This window comes from Rhinolophus sinicus, linkage group LG04 (assembly GCF_036562045.2).
Source record: "Rhinolophus sinicus isolate RSC01 linkage group LG04, ASM3656204v1, whole genome shotgun sequence".
Lineage (NCBI taxonomy): Eukaryota > Metazoa > Chordata > Mammalia > Chiroptera > Rhinolophidae > Rhinolophus > Rhinolophus sinicus.
This window is the reverse complement of record NC_133754.1, coordinates 142593777-142617163: the sequence shown is the minus strand read 5'-3', so window position 1 is coordinate 142617163 and position 23387 is coordinate 142593777. Positions and strand designations below refer to the sequence as shown.

General features: G+C 33.2%; 1 protein-coding gene across 6 annotated transcripts in view; it reads right to left on the bottom strand.

Moving 5' to 3' along the window:
• SMC5 (structural maintenance of chromosomes 5) overlaps nt 1-23387 on the bottom strand; it is a 68287-nt gene that overhangs the window by 26978 nt on the left and 17922 nt on the right. For all 6 annotated transcript variants that reach the window (XM_019730604.2, XM_019730624.2, XM_019730613.2 and 3 more), the window contains exons 7-11: nt 21637-21798; nt 20778-20849; nt 9253-9508; nt 7191-7345; nt 3260-3373 (exon numbers count right to left, since the gene is read on the bottom strand). In XM_019730604.2, coding sequence (XP_019586163.1) covers nt 3260-3373; nt 7191-7345; nt 9253-9508; nt 20778-20849; nt 21637-21798 — 759 coding nt within the window. The remainder of the gene's footprint in view (nt 1-3259; nt 3374-7190; nt 7346-9252; nt 9509-20777; nt 20850-21636; nt 21799-23387) is intronic.

Below are 23387 nucleotides of genomic sequence, written 5' to 3'. Positions count from 1 at the left end.
GTGTTTTTACAAATAGTCCATTTCTTTTATCATTTTCACTGATCAATTCTATGAAACAGTAAAGAAAGCAATAATACCAGAACTCTTTCAAAAAATAAGAGGGACATTTCACAAGTCATTTTATGATACCAGTATCATGTTGGTAGCAAACCTGACGAAAACATTATAATATCCCTCATGAACACAGATGCAAAAGTCCTGAACAAAATAATACCAGCATGGGCCAGGGAGCTGTGTCCTACACAACTAGACTGAGAAACAACGGCTTGAACCGGAGGGGTAGGCGGTGGAGCGGGAGAGGCGGAAGAAGGAGGGAACAAAAGAAAAAGAAAAAGATCAAACAATGCTAAGAAATTAATGGAGGTATGATGGGATGGTGAAATTGAGGAATTTTATGGTGGCACAGATTAGCAATTCTTAAAACTACTTTCACAGAATTCTAGGTTTGAACAAATGAGTAAATAATACTGTTGATAAGGGGGGCTATGTTTTTCACGGCTACAGGAGTAAATTACAAATATGCAAAGGAGAAAGACTAAAAGACTACCCTGTTGCATTGGATTATAGTTGCAAGTATCAGTGTAAACTCACAGTGCACTAATGTTCTCTTGCTCTCTAGATAAAATACAGAAATACAGATATGTATGAGGGTTTACATGCAAAGACGTAGAGAAGAAATGAGACACTATCGGTAGTGGCAAGAACACATCTAGTACCCAGATCTTGGTTTCCAGAAGGAACTAAGGTTCTTTAGGAAAAGGGCTGATTGTTAAGGCCCAGACTAATTTCAAGATGAGTTACATCTTGTTTTGCCAAAAAGTAAGCAATGTTCAACATATGGCAATGTATCAACAGAACACAAAAGTTAACTTGAGGAAGGTCTCACTGGCCAAATCTAGGATAATCTGAATATTAAAATAATGATAGTTATGGATTATGATCCAAAAAAAATAAAATTCTATGTATCTATATTAAGTGAATAAAGAACAAACTCTTCCACATAGAATGCCAACTAATAAATACAGAAGGAGTAACTTAGAATCATTAATGATTCTTAAACTTACTAGATAGTTTCATAAAGAACAGGATATTTATTACACAGTCGCAAAGTATCTCCACACATATAATTACAAAGAGAAAAATAGTTTTGCTATAATGCTTGTTTTGAAGGCAAATTTGTTCCAAGCAATTGATATACTAGGGGACCGTTTAAGCATTACACATGAATTTCACATTGGCTTATGTGTAATTGTATCTATAAGACACACAAGGTATTCTCTAGGTGAATGCAGAAAACTACACCCAAATGAACTGAGCTGCATAGCAATACACATAATTTGTACACAAAATACACACACATACACACTCCTCTCAAACACCTACCAGCTACCTCAGGTCACTACATGTGTTATGAGCCACACCCAAACACATCTGGCGTTTGCTTGCCATTTTTCTGTAAGTTTAAAGTTATATGCAAATAAAATTATTAAAAGGAAACAGAGGACTGAAGGTACAGATGAAACAATATTGGCCATGAGTCAATCTATCAATGACACTAGTATATAGGGTTCATTTAAGTTTTTAAAATGTATTGTTTTAGTGGTTACACTAAGTAAAACTGAATTACCCAATGAGAAAATAATTTCCTTTTCAATTCCCTTTCAATACCCTAATCATACCAAGGAGAAAGCTGCTGTATGTTGTCAGCATGTCCTCAACTTATTATCTCCTTTAAAAAAAAAAAATCATGCCTTCTGTTTTCAATAAGCAACAGTACAGATCTAGGATTTACTCAACTGTTTTTATTATCTTTATTATTAAGCAAATTATTCGCTTTCTACTTTGGTGGTGATATTATACTTCCTTTTAGAATATTTTGAGTAATAAAAAGTGATTTAAAGAAAAATATTAAACACACAATGGGATTTATAGATGATGTAATACAGAATTGTACACCTGAAATCTATGTAACTTTACTAACAATTGTCACCCCAATACACTAATTAAAAAAAGAAAAATATTAGTATAGTTAGTACTCAGAGATGACAAAATTTGTGATGGTAGTATACTACATAGCAAAAACTGAAGATGTTTTGTAAGTTACTAAAGAATGGGAAATGTACTCTAATAGATATAACTACAGAAGCAGCTTATATTCAATAAATTTCACAATTTAAAATACATAAAAAGTCATACATGTAAGAGGAAATTCTGGTACTACTGATGAGAAGCTATGGAAAGTTCATTGTGTACAGCACAACAAAAAATAATAAAGGTCAAATTTTCAGAAACCAGTGTCATATTATCAAATATGGTTCAAATACTCAGCACAGAGGAAGCATGGATTTCTGAGGCAAAGCAAGGTATTTAGTGTAGGCTAAGCTGGCAATTTGCAAAACAGAAATCATCTACTGAACCTAACTGAACACCCTTCAGAAGTCTGTGCCATGTCTCACAGACTTGTAACCCAAGCAATCTACTTCAATCAGCTGACACCATATTACTAACTCACTGGTGGGGCTTAAATAGTTCTAAAATACACAAATGTTTAACGTTTTTGGAGTCCATTTTATAATTTTATTCATTCAACCTTTTTATCCAGTCACCATATATTCACATTCTCTGCCAAATCCCAAACCAAAAATCTTTGACATAGATAATATTATCTCCAATTTAGCGATGAGAAAACTTAAGGCACAAAACATTTAGGCAACTTGCCCAAGTTAGCAGCAAAACCAGAATTCAAATCCTGACAGCCTATCTGTAGAGTCTGTGCTCTTAATTACTAAGCCATGCTTCCTTTCTGTGGCTTAAATTCTTGGGCAGTGGTGTTTTCTAGCCAGATACAAAATTCTCATTCTTTTTGAAGTGGTTTTATTTATATCATAAACATCACATATTGATTTCCCATCCAAAGAAAAACTGAGTTCATCTCAATAAATTTACCAAAAGGACGTCCAAGACCACAGGTCCAGCATTATGATGTTTCTATCTCTTAATGACAGAATTACTCTTCATATTAATTCCAAATGATAATTTCAAAACATGTTACACAGGGAATTATGGGCTGTTGTTCTTATAAAACAACCTCATTCCCTAATAATGGCATAGATAAGAAAAAATTTAGCAAAAGTAAGTGATTTTTACACGAGAGTTACTGCTGGTAAAATCAATCATCACTTTCTGTTTTAGTTTGAATTTTAAAATTCACTAAAAGATGAGTGCCAAGTGAGTCAAAATATTATTAGTAAGTACTTGCCTCTTTGAGGAAAACTTCCATATCTTCTTGACTCTCAAATACAAAGGCTCTCAAGTCATTTGATGGAATATGATTTTCAATGTATTTGGCATTTTTATTATCTTTCATATTGATCTAAACAAAACAAAAAGAAAAAAATAAGTTGATTTCCATGAAATCCAAACTGATTACCAGAACAATTATGTTTAACTTAGATTTACTTAAATTTAATGGCTGAGAAAAAGGGAGAAAAGAAAAAAAGAACTTGGTATTGAAGGGTCAACATTGTAAAACATCTATTTATTACTCTGAAACATCTAATACATAGTAAAAAGAAAGCTAAGACTTGAATAGTATCTGATGCGTAGCAATTTTCGTACTATCTAATAAATAAGTTCCTTTCTGGTCAACTCATTGAAAACACTGAAACAGTCTTAGATTGTGACCTAAGAGTATAAACATCTCTTATCTGTCTCTAAACTTCTAATACTTTTTTTTTTAAATTTTTGAGAGGAATTCATACTATACATGGCAATAACCAACTGGCACAAAACCACAAAGAAATGAATAAAACTTTATGAAACTAATGGAAAATAACCAGCTATGGATTAATTATAACTGTTAGTGTCTTCAAGAGAAACCCAAGGTTTGTACCACTAGAGCATAAACTTAATGATTTATTTAAAAATATTAACTAATTTAAAAAATATATATTAACTAATTAGGCATTTCCTCATGTTGAGGCTCAATGGTACTGAAGATACTACTACTAAGATACAAGATAGGTCAGGAAAACAAATTGTTTCAAGAAGAATACAATTTATTATTTATTGCAGATGACAAGTATGTTAAAAAGCAGAGCGTGATAAATCTCCATAACAGAGGTATACAAAAAATGCTATCTGTGGAAAGTGAAATCTACTCTTAAAAAAATAAAATTTTATGAAAGAAAATATTTATGTTTCATATATACTTAAATATATATGTAAGAAAATTCAGCATACCAATTAAAAGCTAGGGCTTTGGGATCAGATAGATGTCATTTCAAATTCTGTGTGTGACCTTGATCAAATATTATTCAAATATCTGAAAACATTAGCTATCTCATTCCTAAAATGGGTACAGTAAAACAGTGTATTACCTCATAGGAATAAATATGGGTTAAAAGATTAGATAGTAACACAAGCAAACAAAATTAAAACCACATAAAATACTATGACCTGGACAGAGACACTATAAATAGTGCCCATTGTTTCACAAATTTTTTTTTTTTGGTACCAAATTACATTATTGAAAGAAATGGTACAAATGAAAGAATATGTGTGGGTATTTGCTACAACTTATAAAAAGGGTAAAGTAACCCCAATATGACCATAGGAAGTCACGCTTTTTTTTTTTATAGGTATGGATAAGCCCCTCTAGAACTTAGCTCACATTATCCTTCTTTCCCAGGGTGTACTTGTCAGAGATATTCTGTCAGGTCAGATTCTGGAGCCCCCATCTTGTATAAGTTGGTTACATGGTCATTCAATTCTTTCATGGATTTCACCTGCTAAGTTAGGTAATAAGTTTCAAGGAAGTCACACAAGTAGGGGGCCATTCACTGAGAAGTTTGTTCATTTCCAGTAGTGACTGATTCACAATTTTTCCCAAGTGTAATGCATATTCCATTGCATTCACTGTCTGGTTTCCTGATATCCTCAAGGAAGATTTGGCCACCTTCCTTGAGTTGTACAGCTTCATCAGTTTCTTAGCATGCTCCTTCTCATGAGATTGGTGAAGAAAATATTTGGAAAAGTGCTCCAAAGATACATCTTCACAGCCACAGAAGTAAGACACAGACACAGGTAGACACAGGAAGCGTATGTAGCATTCCATTGCTCTGGTAGTTGATGGCAGCATCCTATTTCAACATTTTTTAAAAATGAAAACTTTCTATACATCCTATCTTGTAACCTGTTTTATGATTCACTAACATGTTACAAATGTCCTTTTATATAAATAAAGACCTAGAGCAACATTTTTAATGTCTGCATAGTATTCCAACATAAGGATATAATTTATGTAACTAATCAATGTCTTTGAAAATTTTGTTCTTTAGCCCCATCATTCTGCTATTATAAATACTACTGTGAGGAATGTTTAAGAATAAAAAAAATCTGCACATTTCTCCAATTCTACAATGGAACTATTAGAAATAACTCATGGAAACAGACTGCTAATTGACAAGTTACCGTATTTTGCCATGTAAAATGCGCACTGTTTTGCCCAAATTTGTGAGGGAAAAATAGGATGTACATTATATGTGGATAGTACTAATTCCCTATCTATATAAGTGTTTTTAATTGTTTTATTTATGCTTATGGGTTAAAAGTATAACTCTAGAAATCAGTAACGATACCCGTTTGCAAAATAATACCCTGGAATACAATAATCAGTTTTGCTGAACTTATAATAAACTTGCAATGATGAAGAGTTTTTATCCTTCTATGATGTGTAAATATTATAAATTTGTGACCGGTACGTAAAATTTCTTGTATCTTATATCTGTTCTTGTGTTTTGTAATTATTTCTTACATAAAATTTCTTGTACCATAATATGTTAAAAAATAAATGCTAAAATTCTTTTACTATACAAAAAACAAGTACCTAAAAGTAAACAAATAAAAATTTGAATTAAAACAAAACATTTTTTTCCCTAAAGTTTGGGCCAAAAACATGGGTGTGTATTATACACAGGAGCACATTATACATGGCCAATTACAGTATATGACTAAAATTTTAAGTTTACAAATTGCGAATTTGCCTACGAAGGTGGTAACATTTCAACTAAATCTTGAAGGGTTAAGTAAGTGTGTGGGAATACAGTTGGAAGGAGGTGGTAGGAAAGGTGAAGGGTTATTCCAGGAAGGGTTAAAAAAAAGCAGAGTATATCTTTATCTCAAAGATTCAAACATAATTTAAAATGTCAATATATGCCAGCTAGTAATTCAATTTGGTAATAGGCTATTATTAGAAAATCAAGTGACAAGAGGATAACAAATCTAATAAAGTTCTAAGTATTATTTTGAGGCTGGCATTTTAATAAAAATTTGTTGACAACTACACTTGATTGTAATTTACTATACTAAGGATCTCAATGTATTTTTGTTATATTTTCTTCCAATCCTTATTAGATTAAGCAAAACAATAATGCCTGCATCCAATATATATATTCCCTTCTTGATCTGCCAAAAATATTCTAATAATACATACCTGAGCTAGCAGAGAATACATTATGCATATTAATTTTGCTAATATAATGTAAGATACAATAAAAGAAAAAAACTACATGAAATGATTTAATAAAGTGTAACACAAACATGAATTACAGAAAAGTAGAACTTTTCATGAATCCTGCAAGGATCTACAGTACATTCTTTTCTAAAGTAAAAAAAGTTATCTAGCAAAAACAATGAAGTCACTTTTGGATAAGTTTTTGGTTTATGTTACATATAAGAGCTATCAAATGTTTATGAGGTCAAGACACTGTTTCACTCAGAATCCTCAGAACACTGTTTTTGTAGCAGGTAATTTCTCTTGTCTATCTTCTATCAGGTACCTCATGTCAACATAATTATTTACAGCAGTTTTCTGGTTTCCTATCCCTTTGGTAGCACCTAATCTATTGCCTACTATGACCTCAGAATACCAACTGCCAGAAACAACCCGCTAACCAAGCTAATTTTATACATGATTCTTAGTCAGTAAAGAGCCATTTTCATTATTGATCAAGGGCCCCTTAAAAAAAAAAAACCGGTGTATGGATTAAGCAGTATATCAGTTGCCCCAAGTCTGACAACAGAAAACCAGGGATGTAAATTAAGACAAAGAATTCTTAAAACAACAAAAATCTATAATGATTACAATAATAGAACTCATGGATTCTACCAAGATGAATAAAATTTCTTACCGTAAGCATTATGGGCTCATAGACTCCTTGCTTAAATTTGTCTCTGTTATTTCTCAGCCATAAAACAGCATCATATGTGTCACGGTACCTCTGTCGCAGCTTATCTTCCTTTTGATTCATAAGATTGTCAAACTGTACAATCTGATCATTCACACCTAAAATTAAAGAATAAATCAAGTTACTGTTTCTCTGAAAACTTTCATCTGTAAAACATTCTATTAATGATACAAAAGATTATCTGAGATCCACATGTTATAAACACTAGTCCGCAAGCACCCAGCACAGTACTATTGTATCTTCTTTTGTCATTTAACAATTGTCAAGAGTTCTTACATGTATGTAACCCGGACAAACCATTCTCAAATTTTCAAAGACCTGAGATAAAAGACGATCTTTAAGCTATCAAAAATAAGTCACATACGAAAGAATGAGAAAATACTAGATTTCCAATCACAAGATAGTCATAATAAGCATTCAAATTTTTGAGAGAAAAATTATTTTCAAATTAGAATCATATATACAACAAAACTGAGGAAAGGGGATAATGGAATAAAGATATTTCCAGGGATGCAAAGACGCTGATATTAGTTCCCAAATATCTCTTAGGAGGTTCTCTGAACCTGTAACAAAATAAGGGACTAAGAAAAATAGAAGACGTGGAATTCAGAAATAGCTTTATCCAACACAGAAAAGGATCTGAGACAAATCCCAGACGACTGCCATGCAGAAGGCCTTGAGAACCATCAGTTAGGAAGGACAATGGAAAGCTCCAGAACTCAAGAGAAAGTCAGGTAAGATAGTTGTTGTTTTTTTTCAACTTAAGGAAACACTAAAACAAATGGTGCTTTTTTAAAAAACGTAAATTAAAACTTAAAAAAGCTATCAATAAAAGGAAATTAGATCATAATATACTACCTGGCTCTGCTATGAATAAGTTTCATTGTTGTAATAACATAAGTAATACTAAATATTTCTGGCTTTTAGAATTAACTCATAAACAGAGCACATAAAACTTGATTATAGCTCTCAATGTTTTCAGTCCTGAAGATATAAAAACCAAAGTACAGATTAGAGAATTTAGAGTGTGAGAAAGGATGAAAGTAAAAAGGACAAGAGTACTAGTATTCTGGGCTTACAGTGTACATTCAAGAAGTAGTGACAATTGTTAAATGACAAAAGATACATTATTCATAATAAATCAATATTAATAAATTTTAATGATTAATAACTAATGTTAATATAGTCTCATTTGAGCTATTACAAAACAGGGAGGGGAATTATGAGCTGAAATCTGTATCTAAAATAACAAAAGATAATGTACAAAATTCAGAAATCAAGCTATGGTGGAATAAGAATATGCTGCAACTATAAGGACTAGCAGAGAAAACTGCTGAAATATTTAAAAGTGCTTACTCTTTTTTTTTTTTTTAAGTTTTATTTTATTAAATTTATTGGGGTGACAATTGTTAGTAAAATTACATATATTTCAGGTGTACAATTCTGTATTACATCATCTATAAATCCCATTAAAAGTGCTTACTCTTGAGAGTGGGTCTTGAAGCTAAAAAGGGGTTAGGCTACCCTTTTGTTCTAATTTTTTTTTTTTTTAAATCATACACATCTAGTACTTTGATAAATATAAAAATGTGTTCTTTTTTAACTCATCTTAGTCATATATACTGAGCAGACAGATTATAAGATCACCTCTATTTGAATAATGCTATAGATCTACCCACATGGTCTACAGGGAAAAAAGCAAACATGAAACTGGACCGGTTTCAAGGAGCAAAGCAAATGGAAGGTTATGAAGGCTAGAATTAATTTGATCTGAGAAATAATACTGAGTGACTCTGTAAAGTCTGACCTAAGACAATGGCCAGTCAGGGGCAAGTCGTGATACATGATAGACAATTAAGGCCGTAACGTTGGAGAACTGAGCTAAGCTTCCTCAATAGGGAGACTTGAACATTTAAAGAGATATCAAGGGAGGAAGAAAACCCATCATCAGAGATACAGCTCCATTTTATAAACATCTCTTCACACTAAGTTTAATAAAACTTACTCTTTTTCTCCTTCTCTAGAGTTTCCCTCTCTTTATGCTTATCGATGATCTCGCCTTCACATAATTCCCTTTTATCTTGAACTTCTCTCAGGTCATTTGTAATGGCATCAATTTGGGGTTGAAGATTCACACAGTTTTCTGTGGTCTTCAGTTCATTTTGCAAATCTTCTATCATTTTGCGGGTATTACTTATTCTCCTCTGTCGGTCATGTTCTTCATTTTGTTTTACTGTTAAAGCCTGCTGAAGTTCCTCGATCTAATAAAACAAAAGTAGGTTAGTACTGGCGATTGTTTTTTCTCCTGGTTTATGAGGCTTTATAGTAATACAGTTTTAAAAATGCAAACACTCTTAAGAACATGGGTGTTTTCCTCACTAAAAGGTATCCTGCTAGAATTAGACTGTTACTCCTACCAGACTACCTAAATCTTTTTATTTGTTCACTAGTATATTCCAAGTATCTAAAGCAGTGCTTAGTATAGTTAGTACTCATTAAATATTTGCTGAATAAACAAAATACTTAGATTTCTAAATATTTATAGGAAGTAAATACATGTTTCACATCTTAAGGCTGAAATTAAAAGTCATGTGGCTATGATACTTTCAATAAAGTAGTAATAGAAATGATTATGTCGCCCTATTAAATAAACTTTTCAACAAAATTATTTTCTACTAACACTTCAAATTAATATTGTGAGATTTTAAAACATCAAGCTATAAGTTTAGATTTGTTGACTTCTATTGTTTTTCTGTAAATTGTTTTTGAAAATTCATGTAAGTTGTCAGTGAAATTTTGTTAAAACTATAGTTTACCTAAGACAGTTAAGATTTTAACACATACACATAAATATATACTTATGCACCCAACTTATTTTTTTTACAATAGAATTTTGTATTAAAATAGATATGATTAACATATTACACAATTCGCGTATTAGCTCACTTTATTTCCAAGTCTCATTTACTCCCTCTCCATTGTAAAAGTAATATTTCATTATAGAAAATATGGAAAATACAGAAATAAAAATCTATAATCCTAATGTCCTTAAACATTTACATTTTAATGCCTGTCTATACCATGTTTCCCCAAAAATAAGACCTAGCCAGACAATCAGCTCTAGTGCGTCTTCTGGAGCAAAAATATAAGACTCGGTATAATACAATATAATGTAATATAATATAATATAATACTGACTCATATTAATTTTTGCTCCAAAAGAAGCATTAAAGCTGATTGTGCAGCAGGTCTTACTATTGGGGAAACAGTAGAACATATGCTTTACTAAATGGCATCACTAAAAATGTATTCAGAACAGTTTCTCATTATCCCCTATGTCCTTGCAAAATAAAAATTTAATATCTGCATAATGTCATTACATGGATATACCAGATTTTTTCCCATTCCCTATTGCTGGAAATTTGGGTTGGTATCAATTTCTTCTTCCTAAAAGTTTAGCTTTGACAGTGTCAGGATAATGAACTAAACATATAGCAAAACCCCATCTTCTATACCAAATGTGAAGGATAGAAAAAAGATATTTGAAAAAAGTAAGTTACGTATCTGAAAAGTAACAACGTCCAATGGGCCTAAAACAAAGACGCTTACAAGAAGCCACCGTGTTCAGCCAGGAAACCCATGAAGTCCGCCCATTCAGGAGAATAAACTGGCATGTCATAGAAGGCAGGTATAGAATTAAGAATCATGAAACACAACATGAGGAAGTCCAAGTCCGTGAAAAAGGACAAGAAATTTAACAAATATAACCTTTGCACTACCAGCAAAATAGACAATATAGCTCCAAAAAACCATCCGAGAAACTGCCGTTTTCATCATACCCATGTTTAGTTCAGGCACAGTAGCAAGTCCAAGCCTCCAGGATCACCAGTCTTCACTAGGATACTATTCCCATGCTGCTCTTTACCTTCCATTTCTCTGAACGGTCTTCTTGTTCTAAAACTTGGCTATTCCTAGAAGACACCACTGCTCCCTAGAGCCCTCTGAAGTGGTGACCCTTTTAGTGGTGGCCATAATCCTTCTGAGTATTTCAGAGATGAGGAGGGGTCCTCATTAATCGCCACTGTACTACTTCCCCTGTTAACTGAGCCCCACTTCACTTCCTTAAAGCCCATGGGATAGACTTTATCAGACATGACCTTTGTTGCTACATTAACTACCTCCCTCAAAACTCATCCTCATGCCCTTCATCCATGGATGACTTTAGCACTAGACTGACTCTGTCTTCCTCTCAATCATTAGGCCTGTCATCATGAGATTTCAACATACACACAGAAAAATCAATCTAATTGTTTGGCCTCTGTGTTCCTGACTTCTTCAACTTCAACTATCTTTGCTAAACTCCTCTAGCTAACTCTCTTAGTATTATATTCTAAATCACATAAATCCCCCAAATCATACCACTTCTGAAAGCTGTATTCCACAATCTTACTCTTCAATCACCATTTCCTTTCCTTCCATTTTACTTACTATGGTACTCCTATTCCAACTACCCTTTGACCCTGCAGGGCCCTTCAACCCATTGACCCTACTACCTTTTCAAATACCCACCATGCCCTTCATTTCTTTCCTTAACCTAAAAAAGGAGTAAAATATACCCACACTAAGCAGAGGAAAGGAAATAATAAAGATATGAAAAGACATCAATGATACCGAAAATAAAAAAACAAAAGAAAAAATCAATGAAACCAAAAGCTGGTTCTTTGAAAAAAGCAATAAAATTAACAAACCTCTAGCAAGACTGACAACACAAAGAAACAAAAAACAATCCTAGAAGACACAAATTATCAATATCAGGAATGAAACAGGGGTATCACTGTATCACTACAGATCCTACAGACATCTAAAGAATAACAAGAGAACTTATACACACATAAGTTTGACAATTTACACAAAATGGAACAATTCCTCAAAAAATACTACTGCAATTCATCCAATACAAAATAGATTATTTAGGGAGCTTATAACTATTTAGTAAATTGAGTTCATAATTTTAAACTCCACCCCTAAAAGCTTCAGATCCACAGTGTTACTTAAGAATTATTCAGAATATTAAAAAAATTAGCAATTCTACACACTCTCTTCCAAAAAATAGAAGAGGAGGAAACTACCCAATTCATTTTATAAAGCTAGCTATTATCCTGATACCAAAAGCAGACAGACACTACAAAACAAAACTACAGAGCAATATCCCTTATGAATAGACACAAAAATCCTTTAACCGTTAGCAAACAGAATTCAACAGTATGCAAAGGGAATTATATATTTATACACCACAAGCAAGCAGGGTTTATTTCAAGCATGCAAGGTTGATTTGATACTCAAAAATCAATGTAATCCATCATATTAACAAGCTAAAGATGGACATGTACATGATCATATCAATAGATGCAGAAAAAGCATTTGACAAAGTTCAACATTCATTCATGATAAATATTCTCAGAAACACAGGAATAGAGTGGAACTTCCTAAACTTGATAAAGAATGTCTATAAAAAAAACTATAGCTAATATTATAGTTAATGGTGAAAAACTGAATTCTTTCCTTCTTTCCTCCTAAGATCAGGAGCAAAGACGTCTACTCTTACTATTTTTATTCAACACAGTGCTAGAAGTTCTAGCTAGTACAATAAGGGATGGAAAGAAGTAAAAGGCATACAAATCAGAAGGGAAGAAATAGTTGTCCCCATTTGTAGATGACTTGATTGCCTACGTATAAAATGCCAAGGAATCTGTTAAGGTGGGGGATGGGAGAGAATGAGGGAGGGGAAGAGACAGAAAGAAACATGGATGGAGAAAGGAAGGGTGGGAAGAAAAGAAATGAAAAATTTAGGTGTAATCTAAACTAAACACACTGAGGATTTGTATGCTGAAAACTACAATGTTGATGAAAGAAATCAAAGATCTAAATAAATGGAGACATACCGTGTCCACAGATTGGAAGACTCAATACAGTAAAGATTTCAATTCTCCCCAACTGATATACACATTTAATGCAATTCCTATTAAAATCCCAGCAACATTTTTCTGTAGATACAGAAAAGATTTGGATGTCATCAGGAATCGTGAAATAAGGAACTCTGAAAAATCACTCCTCCATAAAAGAAATGAAAATATTGACAAAAATTGTCAAAATTAACTTTTTTAGGGCTCTAGAATCTAAACAAAGACTTGCAACAATCCAGAAAGTGTTTATTCAAGAAAAATGCTTGAATCTTGGGGGGAAAAAACAGCAAGCTTTGTGGTATTTTGAACACTCCCTAGTCCCATTCCCCTCACCTCAATTCCAATTTAGCCTTGAAAACCAACAGCCCACAATCATAGTGAAGTCAGCAGTCTAGCAGCCACTGGAGAGGTCAGAACAGGATTAGAGCTTTTTCAAATTCTTTCTCAGAGAACTGTCATTATCTGATCTGTCTGGAAGTTTCCTGGAAAACCTTATATGCAAGCCTTATCTTTATTTGACCTGACTCCACAGCTTGCTCACTGCAAAACAGCCTTTTCCTGAAAACATTTGTTAAAAACAATCAGTGGCAATTGTTTAACACCACTGTTGCCGGACTCACAATAAGAGTTGTGGCAAATAAGAAGCTAACCAAAAAAACTTAAAAGGAAAAGCTAGAGAATGGAATGCCCATTGGAGACTTTGGAAGCTCCTGGAATCCAGAAGGCCACACGTCTGACTAGAACTTTGTGCACGATCAGGGCTGTCTGTATGCTCCAGAAAGACCTGAGGAGGTCCTCAGCTTTCACAGTTTCTGTACAAAGAAGTATCATCCTGGGGCTCTGTGCAAACAGTAAGTAAAAGCCTAAATAGAGTGGTAAACTTGCACTGCAAATTAAGCAAAGCTTGCAACAATTCAGGGGGCATGTACTCAAGAAAAACATCTGAACCTTGGTGGAAAGTGAAAATCTGCCCAGCTGATTGCTGAAGGTGTGACCCAACATGCATCCAAAGACCCTCAACAAAGACTAGGAGACATACTGGTTCCTGTCATTTAAGGAAGTATCTGTCCAATTATCAGGAGACCACTAAGCTAACATAGCAGACACTTCAGTAGTCACATACAACAAAGAAAATAAGACTTCACAGAATACTTATAAAAAAACTAAATAACATCATCATCATCAACAACAAAAAAGCCTACGGGAGAAGAGGATAACTGATTTCAGAGTTGTCACATCATGCTATTTAAACTGTCCAGTTTAAAAAAAAATTACAACACATTCAACGAAACAGGAAAGTATGACCCATACATAGGACAAAAAGCAGTCAATAGAATGTGTCCCTAAGGAAGCCCAAAAATCTACTTATAAAGACTTTAAAACAGCCATTTTAAAAATGTTCAATGAACTAACGGAAACCATGTCTAAAGAACTAGAGGAAAGTAAGAGAACAATTCTCATTGAATAGAGAATATCAATAGAGATAGAACTTACAAAACAGAGCCAACTGGAAATTCTAGAGAAAAACAATAACTGAAATAAAAGATTCACTAGTGGGGCTCAAAAGATCTGAACAGGCAAAAATAAAGCATAAGTGAATGTGATGATAGGTCAACTGAAACTGTCTAGTCAAGGAACAGAAAAAAACAAAAAATGAACATCATCAAGCATAGCAAAGCATGCATAACAGAAGGAGAGAAGAGGAAGAGGCAGAAGAAAGACTTGAAAAATGACCAAAAAACTTCCCAACTTTTATGAAAAACATTAATCTGCACATCAAAGAAGCTCAATTAATTCCAAGCAGGATATACTCAAGGAGATTAACGTCTAAAAACATCACAGTTAACTGTTGAAAGACAAACAGAATTGTGCTGAAAGAAAACCAAGAATTGTATATCCAGCAGAAATATCCTTCAAAGACAAAGGAGAATTTGTGACATTCCCAGATAAACAAAAAACCAAGAGAATCATCATTAGCAGATCTACTCTACAAGAAATACTAAAGGAAGTCTTTCAGGACAAAATGAAAGGACACTAGTCAGTAACTTGAATCTATACAAAGAAATAAAGCTCACTAGTAAAGGTAATTACATGGGTAAATATAAAAGGTATTATAAATGTATTTGTGTAACTCTTCTACCTGAAATAAAACACAACTACTGTGGAGATATATATACACACACACACACACGAGTACATATATGTGTGTGTGTGTGTGTGTGTTTGCTCTTTGTCCCCGGTTCCTGGCTCAGAGTTCTTAAAACACTTGGAATTTCCTGAAAGGTGTGTTTTTTGTTATTAGTGCTGAGTCTCTTTTGATGATATCTGATTTTACCCTAATAAGATGTCTCTTGGTAGGGTGCCTAGATAGCCTCAGGATGGAGACTGGATGCCAGAAGAACCAATCACATGATTAGTGTTGGAACTTTCAGTCCCACCCCACCTCAAAAAAGGGGAGAGGGGCAGGAGACCAATGGCCAGTAATTTACTCAATCATGCGTATGTAATGAAGCTTCAATAAAAAATCTTGAACAACGAGGTCATAGAGCCTCTGGGTTGAACATGTTGCTATGCAGGGAAGGCGGCACACTCAAAGCGAAATGTAAGCTCTGCACCACTCCACCCGCCAGACCTTGTCCTATGTGTCTCTTCCATTTGGCCATTTCTGAGTTGTATACTTTGTAATAAACTGGTAATTGTTAAGTATAATGTTTTCCTGAGTTCTGTGAGTCCTTCTAGCAAATAATGAACCTGAAAGGGTGGGGGGTTGTGGAGACCCTGAATTTGTAGCAAAGTCAGACAGAAGTGCAGGTAGTCTGGGGCCTCAGGACTTGAAACTGGCTTCTGAAGCAAGGACTGTCTTATAGGAGCCCTTAACTTGTACAGTCTGCTCTGTATCAGAATAGGTAGCTAGTATCAGAATTGAACTGAATTGTAGGATATAGTCAGTCGGTGTCAGAGAATCAGATAATTACTGTTACAAAAACGAAACTGTATAAAGAAATAATTATAAAACTGTGTTGATTGACTTATAATGATTAAAAATAATTTATGTGAAAATAACAGCACAAAGGAGGGAGAAGGGAATGAAGCTATATAGGAGCAAAGTTTCGTATGCCACTGATTAAATTGGTATTAATATTAACTAGACTATTATAAATTAAGATATTATTAATTCCAAAGATAGCCACTAAGAAAATAGCTCAAAAAATACATAGTAAAAATAAACAATAGGGAATTAAAATAGTACAACAGAAAATATTTAACATAAAAGGCAGCAATATGGGGGAACAGAGGAACAAAAAAGTCCTAAGACATACTGAAAACAAATCAGCAAAATGGTACATGTAAATCCTATCTTGCCATTAATTACATAAACTATAAATGGATTAAACATTCCAATTAAAAGGCAGAGATAGGCAGAATGTATAAAAATCCATGATCCAACTATACACGATTTGTAAGAAACACGTTTTACACTACAAGACACGAATACGTTTAAAGCAAAAGGATGGAACTTTACATAATCAAATAGAACTCTTTTATTTTCCCTCTCCTAGTAATCTTCATTTCAGTAAAAGGCACCACTATCCATCAATTGTGAAGTCAAAAAGTTAGATGTGATCCTTGATTCTGCCACAATTCAATCCTTGTATCTATTCCCCAAGCAAATGTTGTTGGTTCAATTTTCTTGAAGTCAATGTTATTACTTGTCTAAATTAATTCGAGAGCCTCTTAGCTGAACACACTGCTTTTATTTTTGCCCCATATAGTTCATTCTCCATAAGGCAGTCCAGAGTGCTTTAAAAACAAATAAAAACACTGTTTCTCTCTGGCTTTAGAACTTCGAAAGCCTTCTCATAGTTTCTCACTCCATTTAGAATCAATTTCCTTTCTTTTTTCTTCAAGGATCTATTTAATATGGTCTTTGCCTACCTTTTTTACCTGCTACTTCTCAGGAACAATATTGGACCAAAGAGAATACTGAAGCAGAACTGTCAAAGTGTTGAGGAAAAAAATTGTAATTTATAATTCAATATCCAGCCATATGAATATGGCAGAGTGAATGCAAGAAAGGTATTTTCTGATATAAAGGACTCAGAATGTTCATGGCCCAAAGAGCTTCTCTAAAACACCTAGAAGACAGCCAGCAAGAAACGTGCCCCAAATCCCTACCTCCTCCAAAGAGTGTGATATAAAAAGTAACATGGTCAAATAAACCAATAAAACATGTTACTAGGCCTGAATAAATACAGACAGTAAAAAATAACATTTTAAATCACTGACAAGTAAAATTTCCAATGATACTGACATGGAGTGGAAGAACAGGGAATAAAAAAGCTTGCTAAGATTTTGTCTTAGTTAAGTGGAAGAAAAAATACTGATTAACTTTTTGTAGACAAATGTATTATTTAAACTTTAAGAGTAATCAGAATAGGTTTAGAATACATAACTTTAGAAAAAAACGAAATAACAAAATCTTGATCGACAGCAACAGAAAATAGAAAAGGAAGCAGGAGGAATCAAACAAAACGCATACTAAGCAGAAAACAGTAAATGTGAACTGGTTCAACTTCTTTACTGTTTGAAAAAGTATCTCACACCAAGCAGAAAAAATTTTCAAAACAAAACCCAGTATATTTATTTATAGTAGATAAATAAAAACATGATGCAGAAAGAATAAAATAATAAAGCTTTAAAATCTAGGATGCAAAAACTAATATAACTTCAAGAAAAAATAGACATAGCTACACTCACAGGAGGTATTAACACTTTAAAAATAAATAAATCAGATAGGTAAAAAAATAAGCAAGTAGAACATTTGTGTTATATAATTATAGTAAGCCTGTTTTAACATATATATCCCCACACCTAAAGACAGAATACACATTCTTTTTGAATATATGCAGAAAATGTACAAAACCAAATATAAAGTGAAAGTCCAAAAGGTCTCAAAAAATTCTAAAATAAAGTCATAAAAGTCACATTTATTAACAATCAGAACTCTACATAAAAAAGGCTTAAAAATTCCATGTCCATAGATACCAAAAGCTCCTATATAACCTTAAATAAAAACATTAAAATTAAGTTATAACACCTTAAACTGAAAAACAAAAGCACATGTCAAAACATGTGAGATGCAGCCAAATGATAACAAGAAAAAATTTATATCCTAAAGTGTATTTATTAAAAATTAAGAAAAGATCTGCACAGCAAAGGAGATCAACAAAATGAAAAGGCAACCTGCTGAATGGGAGAGAATATTTGCAAATCATGTATTTAATAAGGGGTTAATATCCAAAATATAAAACAAATTCATATAACTCAATAACAAAAAAACTAACAATCTGATTAAAAAACCGGTAGAAGATCTAAATAGACATTATTTCAAAGAAGACATACAGCTGGCCAACAGGTACATGAAAAGATACTGAACATCATTAATTATCAGGGAAATGCAAATCAAACTCACAATGATATATCACTTCACACCTGTTAGAATGGTTATTACCAAAAAGACAGGACATAACAAGTATTAGCGAGGATGTGGAGAAAAGGGAACCCTTGTGCATTATTGGTGGGAACATAAATTGGTACAACCATTGTGGAAAACAGTTTGGAGGTTCCACAAAAAATTAAAAATAGACCTAGCATATGACCCAGCACACTAACTCCACTTCTTGGTATTTATCCAAAGAAAACAAAAACATTTAACTTGAGAAAAATACATGCACCCCCATCTTTATTGCAGTATTTATAATAGCCAAGATATGGAAACAACCTAAGTGTCTGTCAATGGATGAATGGATAAAGAAACTGTGAAATATACATATACACATAAATATATATATAAGTAAAATAAATATAAATAAAAAAATAAAATGGAATATTATTCAGCTATAAAAAATGAAATCCTGCCATTTATGACAATATTGATGAAACTTGAGGGCATTATGCTAAGTAAAATAAGCTCATAGATAGAGATTAGACTGGTGGTCACTGGAAGTAGGGGATTGGAGAGGTGGGTAAAAAGGGTCAAAAGCTACAAATACCCAGTTAAAAAAATTTGTAACTATGTATGGTTGATGGATGTTAATTAGACTTATTGTGGTGATCACTTTGAAACATATACAAATATCAAATCATTATTTTGCACACATGAAGCTAATATAATGCTATCTCAATTATAGTTCTATTAAAAAAAGAAAACAGTTGAAAATTCAAGAACTTATAAAATTATATGACAAACCCTGGCAAATATGACAGAGAGAAGAAAGAAAATACTGGCTCAGGTATACAGAACTACTTAAAACTTCAACATAACACTGAAACACCAGTTAATGATGGAACAAATTAAAATTTTAGACCCATCTCACACGGTGCAAAAAAATCCCAAATACAAGATTTTCTAGTTGAATCCAGCAATGTATTAAAATACCAACTAACATTTATGAGAGAAATGCAAGGATCATTCAACATTAGACAACCTATCAAACCTGGTATTCCTGTCTGGGTTTTAAAAGATGAATCTTTATGCCGTTTCCCTCATAAACTCTCACTATAATACAAATGGAGTAAAAGGGGTCCAATCCCATCAGGACAATGGGAGTAAGGGAAGAGACACCAGCAATTAGGTTTCAATAAATATTCAGAAGATGAAAGATAGTAGGACAACTAATTTAGCAGCCTATTATAAGAACCACAGTGTAAAGGGTGAATGAAGGAGAAAGGAACGAGAGTTGACTTTTCTTAAAAAAGAAAAAAAAAATCCCAGAGACTCTTAGAACTAGCAAATGTCAAGCATAAAAGATATCACATAGAACAGAATCACCCCTGCTCTACCTCCTGTCCAATGTCCCCACATCTCCTCCATACACACCCCTTGAGCATATAACACTGGCAGCCAAGCTTCTGCCATGGAAATTTGAGGTTTATTCTCTACAGAAATTAAATGAAAGAGGCCTGGGACTTGAAGATAAAGGCATAGAAAAAGGAATGAGGCTGAAAGCTGGGAGATTAATGTAATGCTTCAACCATCAGGAATGCTTCAACTTATAGATCTACCCCTAAGACAGATAATTCAAAGTTTAGTTTATGAATGGTCCTGGAAAACAGAAACCCACATATATATGAGGATCTGTTAGCTAAAAAGCCCACTTTCTTACCCAATCATCCTAAAATAATTTTGCCATCAGACCCTACACATGAAAAATAATTTGTAATCAGATTTTTAATGCCCTACTCTTAACACAAACAGAATAAATTCCTTACAATTTAATTTCTGCTATTATGGTAACTAAATCCGATTTTACCATTACCCTATGAAAGAATTGTAGATACCCAGCTACAAAGATCATAATGCATATCTATGAGTAGTTGTGAGCAATTTTTCCTAATATCCTCTCTGCCACTACTGTATTCCCAAATATTAGTTTCCCTTACAGATTAAGACAATAAACAGAGAATGAGGAGGATCTTAGACAACTCCCAAACAAGAGGCTGCCCCATAATCCAGACCTGAACACAAAAGTTAGGGCATAATAAAAATTTCAATACAAAATCTTACATGCTTATCTTTCCTTTCTATAATATCTTGCTTTTGTTTGCATTTTTGAGATGTCTCCTTAATATCTGTTGCCTGTAAGATTGAACCAGAAAAGGGGAAAGTTAGTTAAAAACTCAAGCAAGTCAATTACGTGGTCCCACCCTATTAAGTTATTATGTAAGTTAACCCACAATGCTTTTCCATGATTTCTTTCAAACCAAATATATAATTATCACCAAAAACAGCAAGTTATTTGCAAATCTATAAAAGGCTATTCCTATTGACATTAAAAACAGCTGCAGCGATACGTATGCATGTTTAACTCTTAACATTTCTTTTCTCACGTTCTTTCATCTGATTCTAAAAATAATCCTACAGGATAGCAGGGTCTATAATTTAAACCACTCTCAAAATAATCTCTGACTCCAAAATCTCCCTAAAGGTTGAAAGCCATGACCATAAAAATTTTAGTTGTATTTTCCAAGTGCAGGTAATATTGCATATGTCATTACGCTATTTATTCTAAGAAACATCACGTTTCCTACGATACCCTCCTCCAAAAGGGTATATAATTATAAAGCTGATATAATAAATTCACAAAAGGAATTCAATGTTTCTAGGACTACTATTCTGAATACTCTTGTAATTGAAACAATCACATTTCATTTTTCTCCTTTTATATCTTGAAATTTCTATAAAGTAGCAACCTTCCAACAGTGATGATTATTAATATGTTGAAAGCCTTGTGGTGGTCGAATTTCTAATTAAAGAATTTAAGGAACCAAAGCTACACGTAAATCTACAAAATATTTTTTAAAATTTGCAAAATACCTTTTGTATTATATAGAATAAAATACAGGAAATTGAGCTAGAAAAGTACCTTCGCTTTGATTCGAGCCTCCAAATTGTGATGCTGTGTTTCAATATCTTCAATTCGACGTGTCATAGGAATCTGCCCTTCTTTAAGTTTTCTGACTTCATCTTTCACTCGGTCACGAGCTAGTTTAACTTCTTCATATTCCTGACGAACATTTTCATATTCCTTGCAATTAATTAAAAAATAGTAGTGAATGCATTACTTTCTTAAACTAACACATATACTAAAATCAAGATACAGGCATAAACTAAATCTATTAAAGGACTGCTTTGATATTCATTTGGCAAGTCTATTAATATGACATTTGCCCTCTGAAACAACTCCAGAAATGGTGAACACCAACATAATGATTTACTGTAACAGTCCTGATACTCACTGAGCATTTATATCCATCACTAGGCAGGACTCTGATTTCCATCCCTGTTTCTGAAACTTATAACTTAATGTTGACTAAAACAAGGTTCTCCTTCTCTAGTCTTTCAATAAAGAAGGGATATAGGGATATATAAAGGAGCAAAAGAAACTCAGTTATGAAAAGTAAAAATGAAAAAAAGTAGGAGACAAAGGAAAATGGGTCAAAAAAGGAAAACAAAAAGAAGCGTGCAGGTGAAAATGATGCTTGTCATATCACAGGAATTAATAAATATTTGCTAAAAAAATGAGTACAGAGAGAGCATGTAGTAAGAGTTAATGAGATGAAGTGAAGAACACAATTAGACTAAATCCAAGAAAAAAATTAAGAGTGATAATCTTAGAAAAAGGGAAACCAAAGACTACATAAAACCAAGATAAAGTAGGTGCCAAGAGTAATAATGGCTGCAGGAAAAATGTAACCAAAACAAGGAAGAAAGGAAAACGTTTAAGAATATTGGGAGTAGGGGATAGGGAAGGGTGAAGCAGGGGAAAAGGTGGGGGAAAGGCTACAAACAGAGCCACATATTTTTCCATTCTAGTAACAATTATTTCCATCCTAACCTTGGGACAAACATAAAACTGTCTTACTTACTTCATTTCACCCACTGTAAAGGAATGCATTGAGGGAACTAAACCTTTAGCCCAAACTGTGGTCTTAAATATTAATAAAATATACATCACGGTGATTAGAAGAAAACAGTAGCTTTAGTAAACTTATGAAGCATATGAGTAGATTATAGTTAATATCCCTCAACTACATCTGTAGCTGAATTCGGTTATTAGTGGCACACTCCAAGTAAATTCTCAGTGAGCTAAAGACACTCAAAGATTTAATTTTCACACGTGTAAACATTTTTAGATCATTAACATTTTATAAAACAAAACTATCTGTTGAGAACTCAAATCTGGAAGAATTAAGAGAATGGACTTAATCAACTATTGTTTGTTATACAACAATAACATAGAACACAGCTACGAAACAACAAGGAGACAGATAAACTTTATTATACGAGGTATGATAAAAAAATACAGTGAATGTTTAATTTAAAGAAAAAATTATTACAGTAAGACATATTGCTATAAATCCCCCCTCAAAATATTTCCCCTAGCTTTAAACACACTTATCCCACCGTTTTTGCCACTTTCTGAAGCAGCTCTGGAAGTCCTCTTTCGTGAGTGTCTTTAGTTGCGCTGTTGTGGCTGCCTCAATGTCCTGAATTGATTCAAAATGTTTACGTTTTATGGTCATTTTGACTTTGCGGAAGAGCCAGAAGTCGCACGGTGCCAGATCCAGTAATAAGGTGGATGAGGACACACTGTTTTTATTTGACATTATAAAA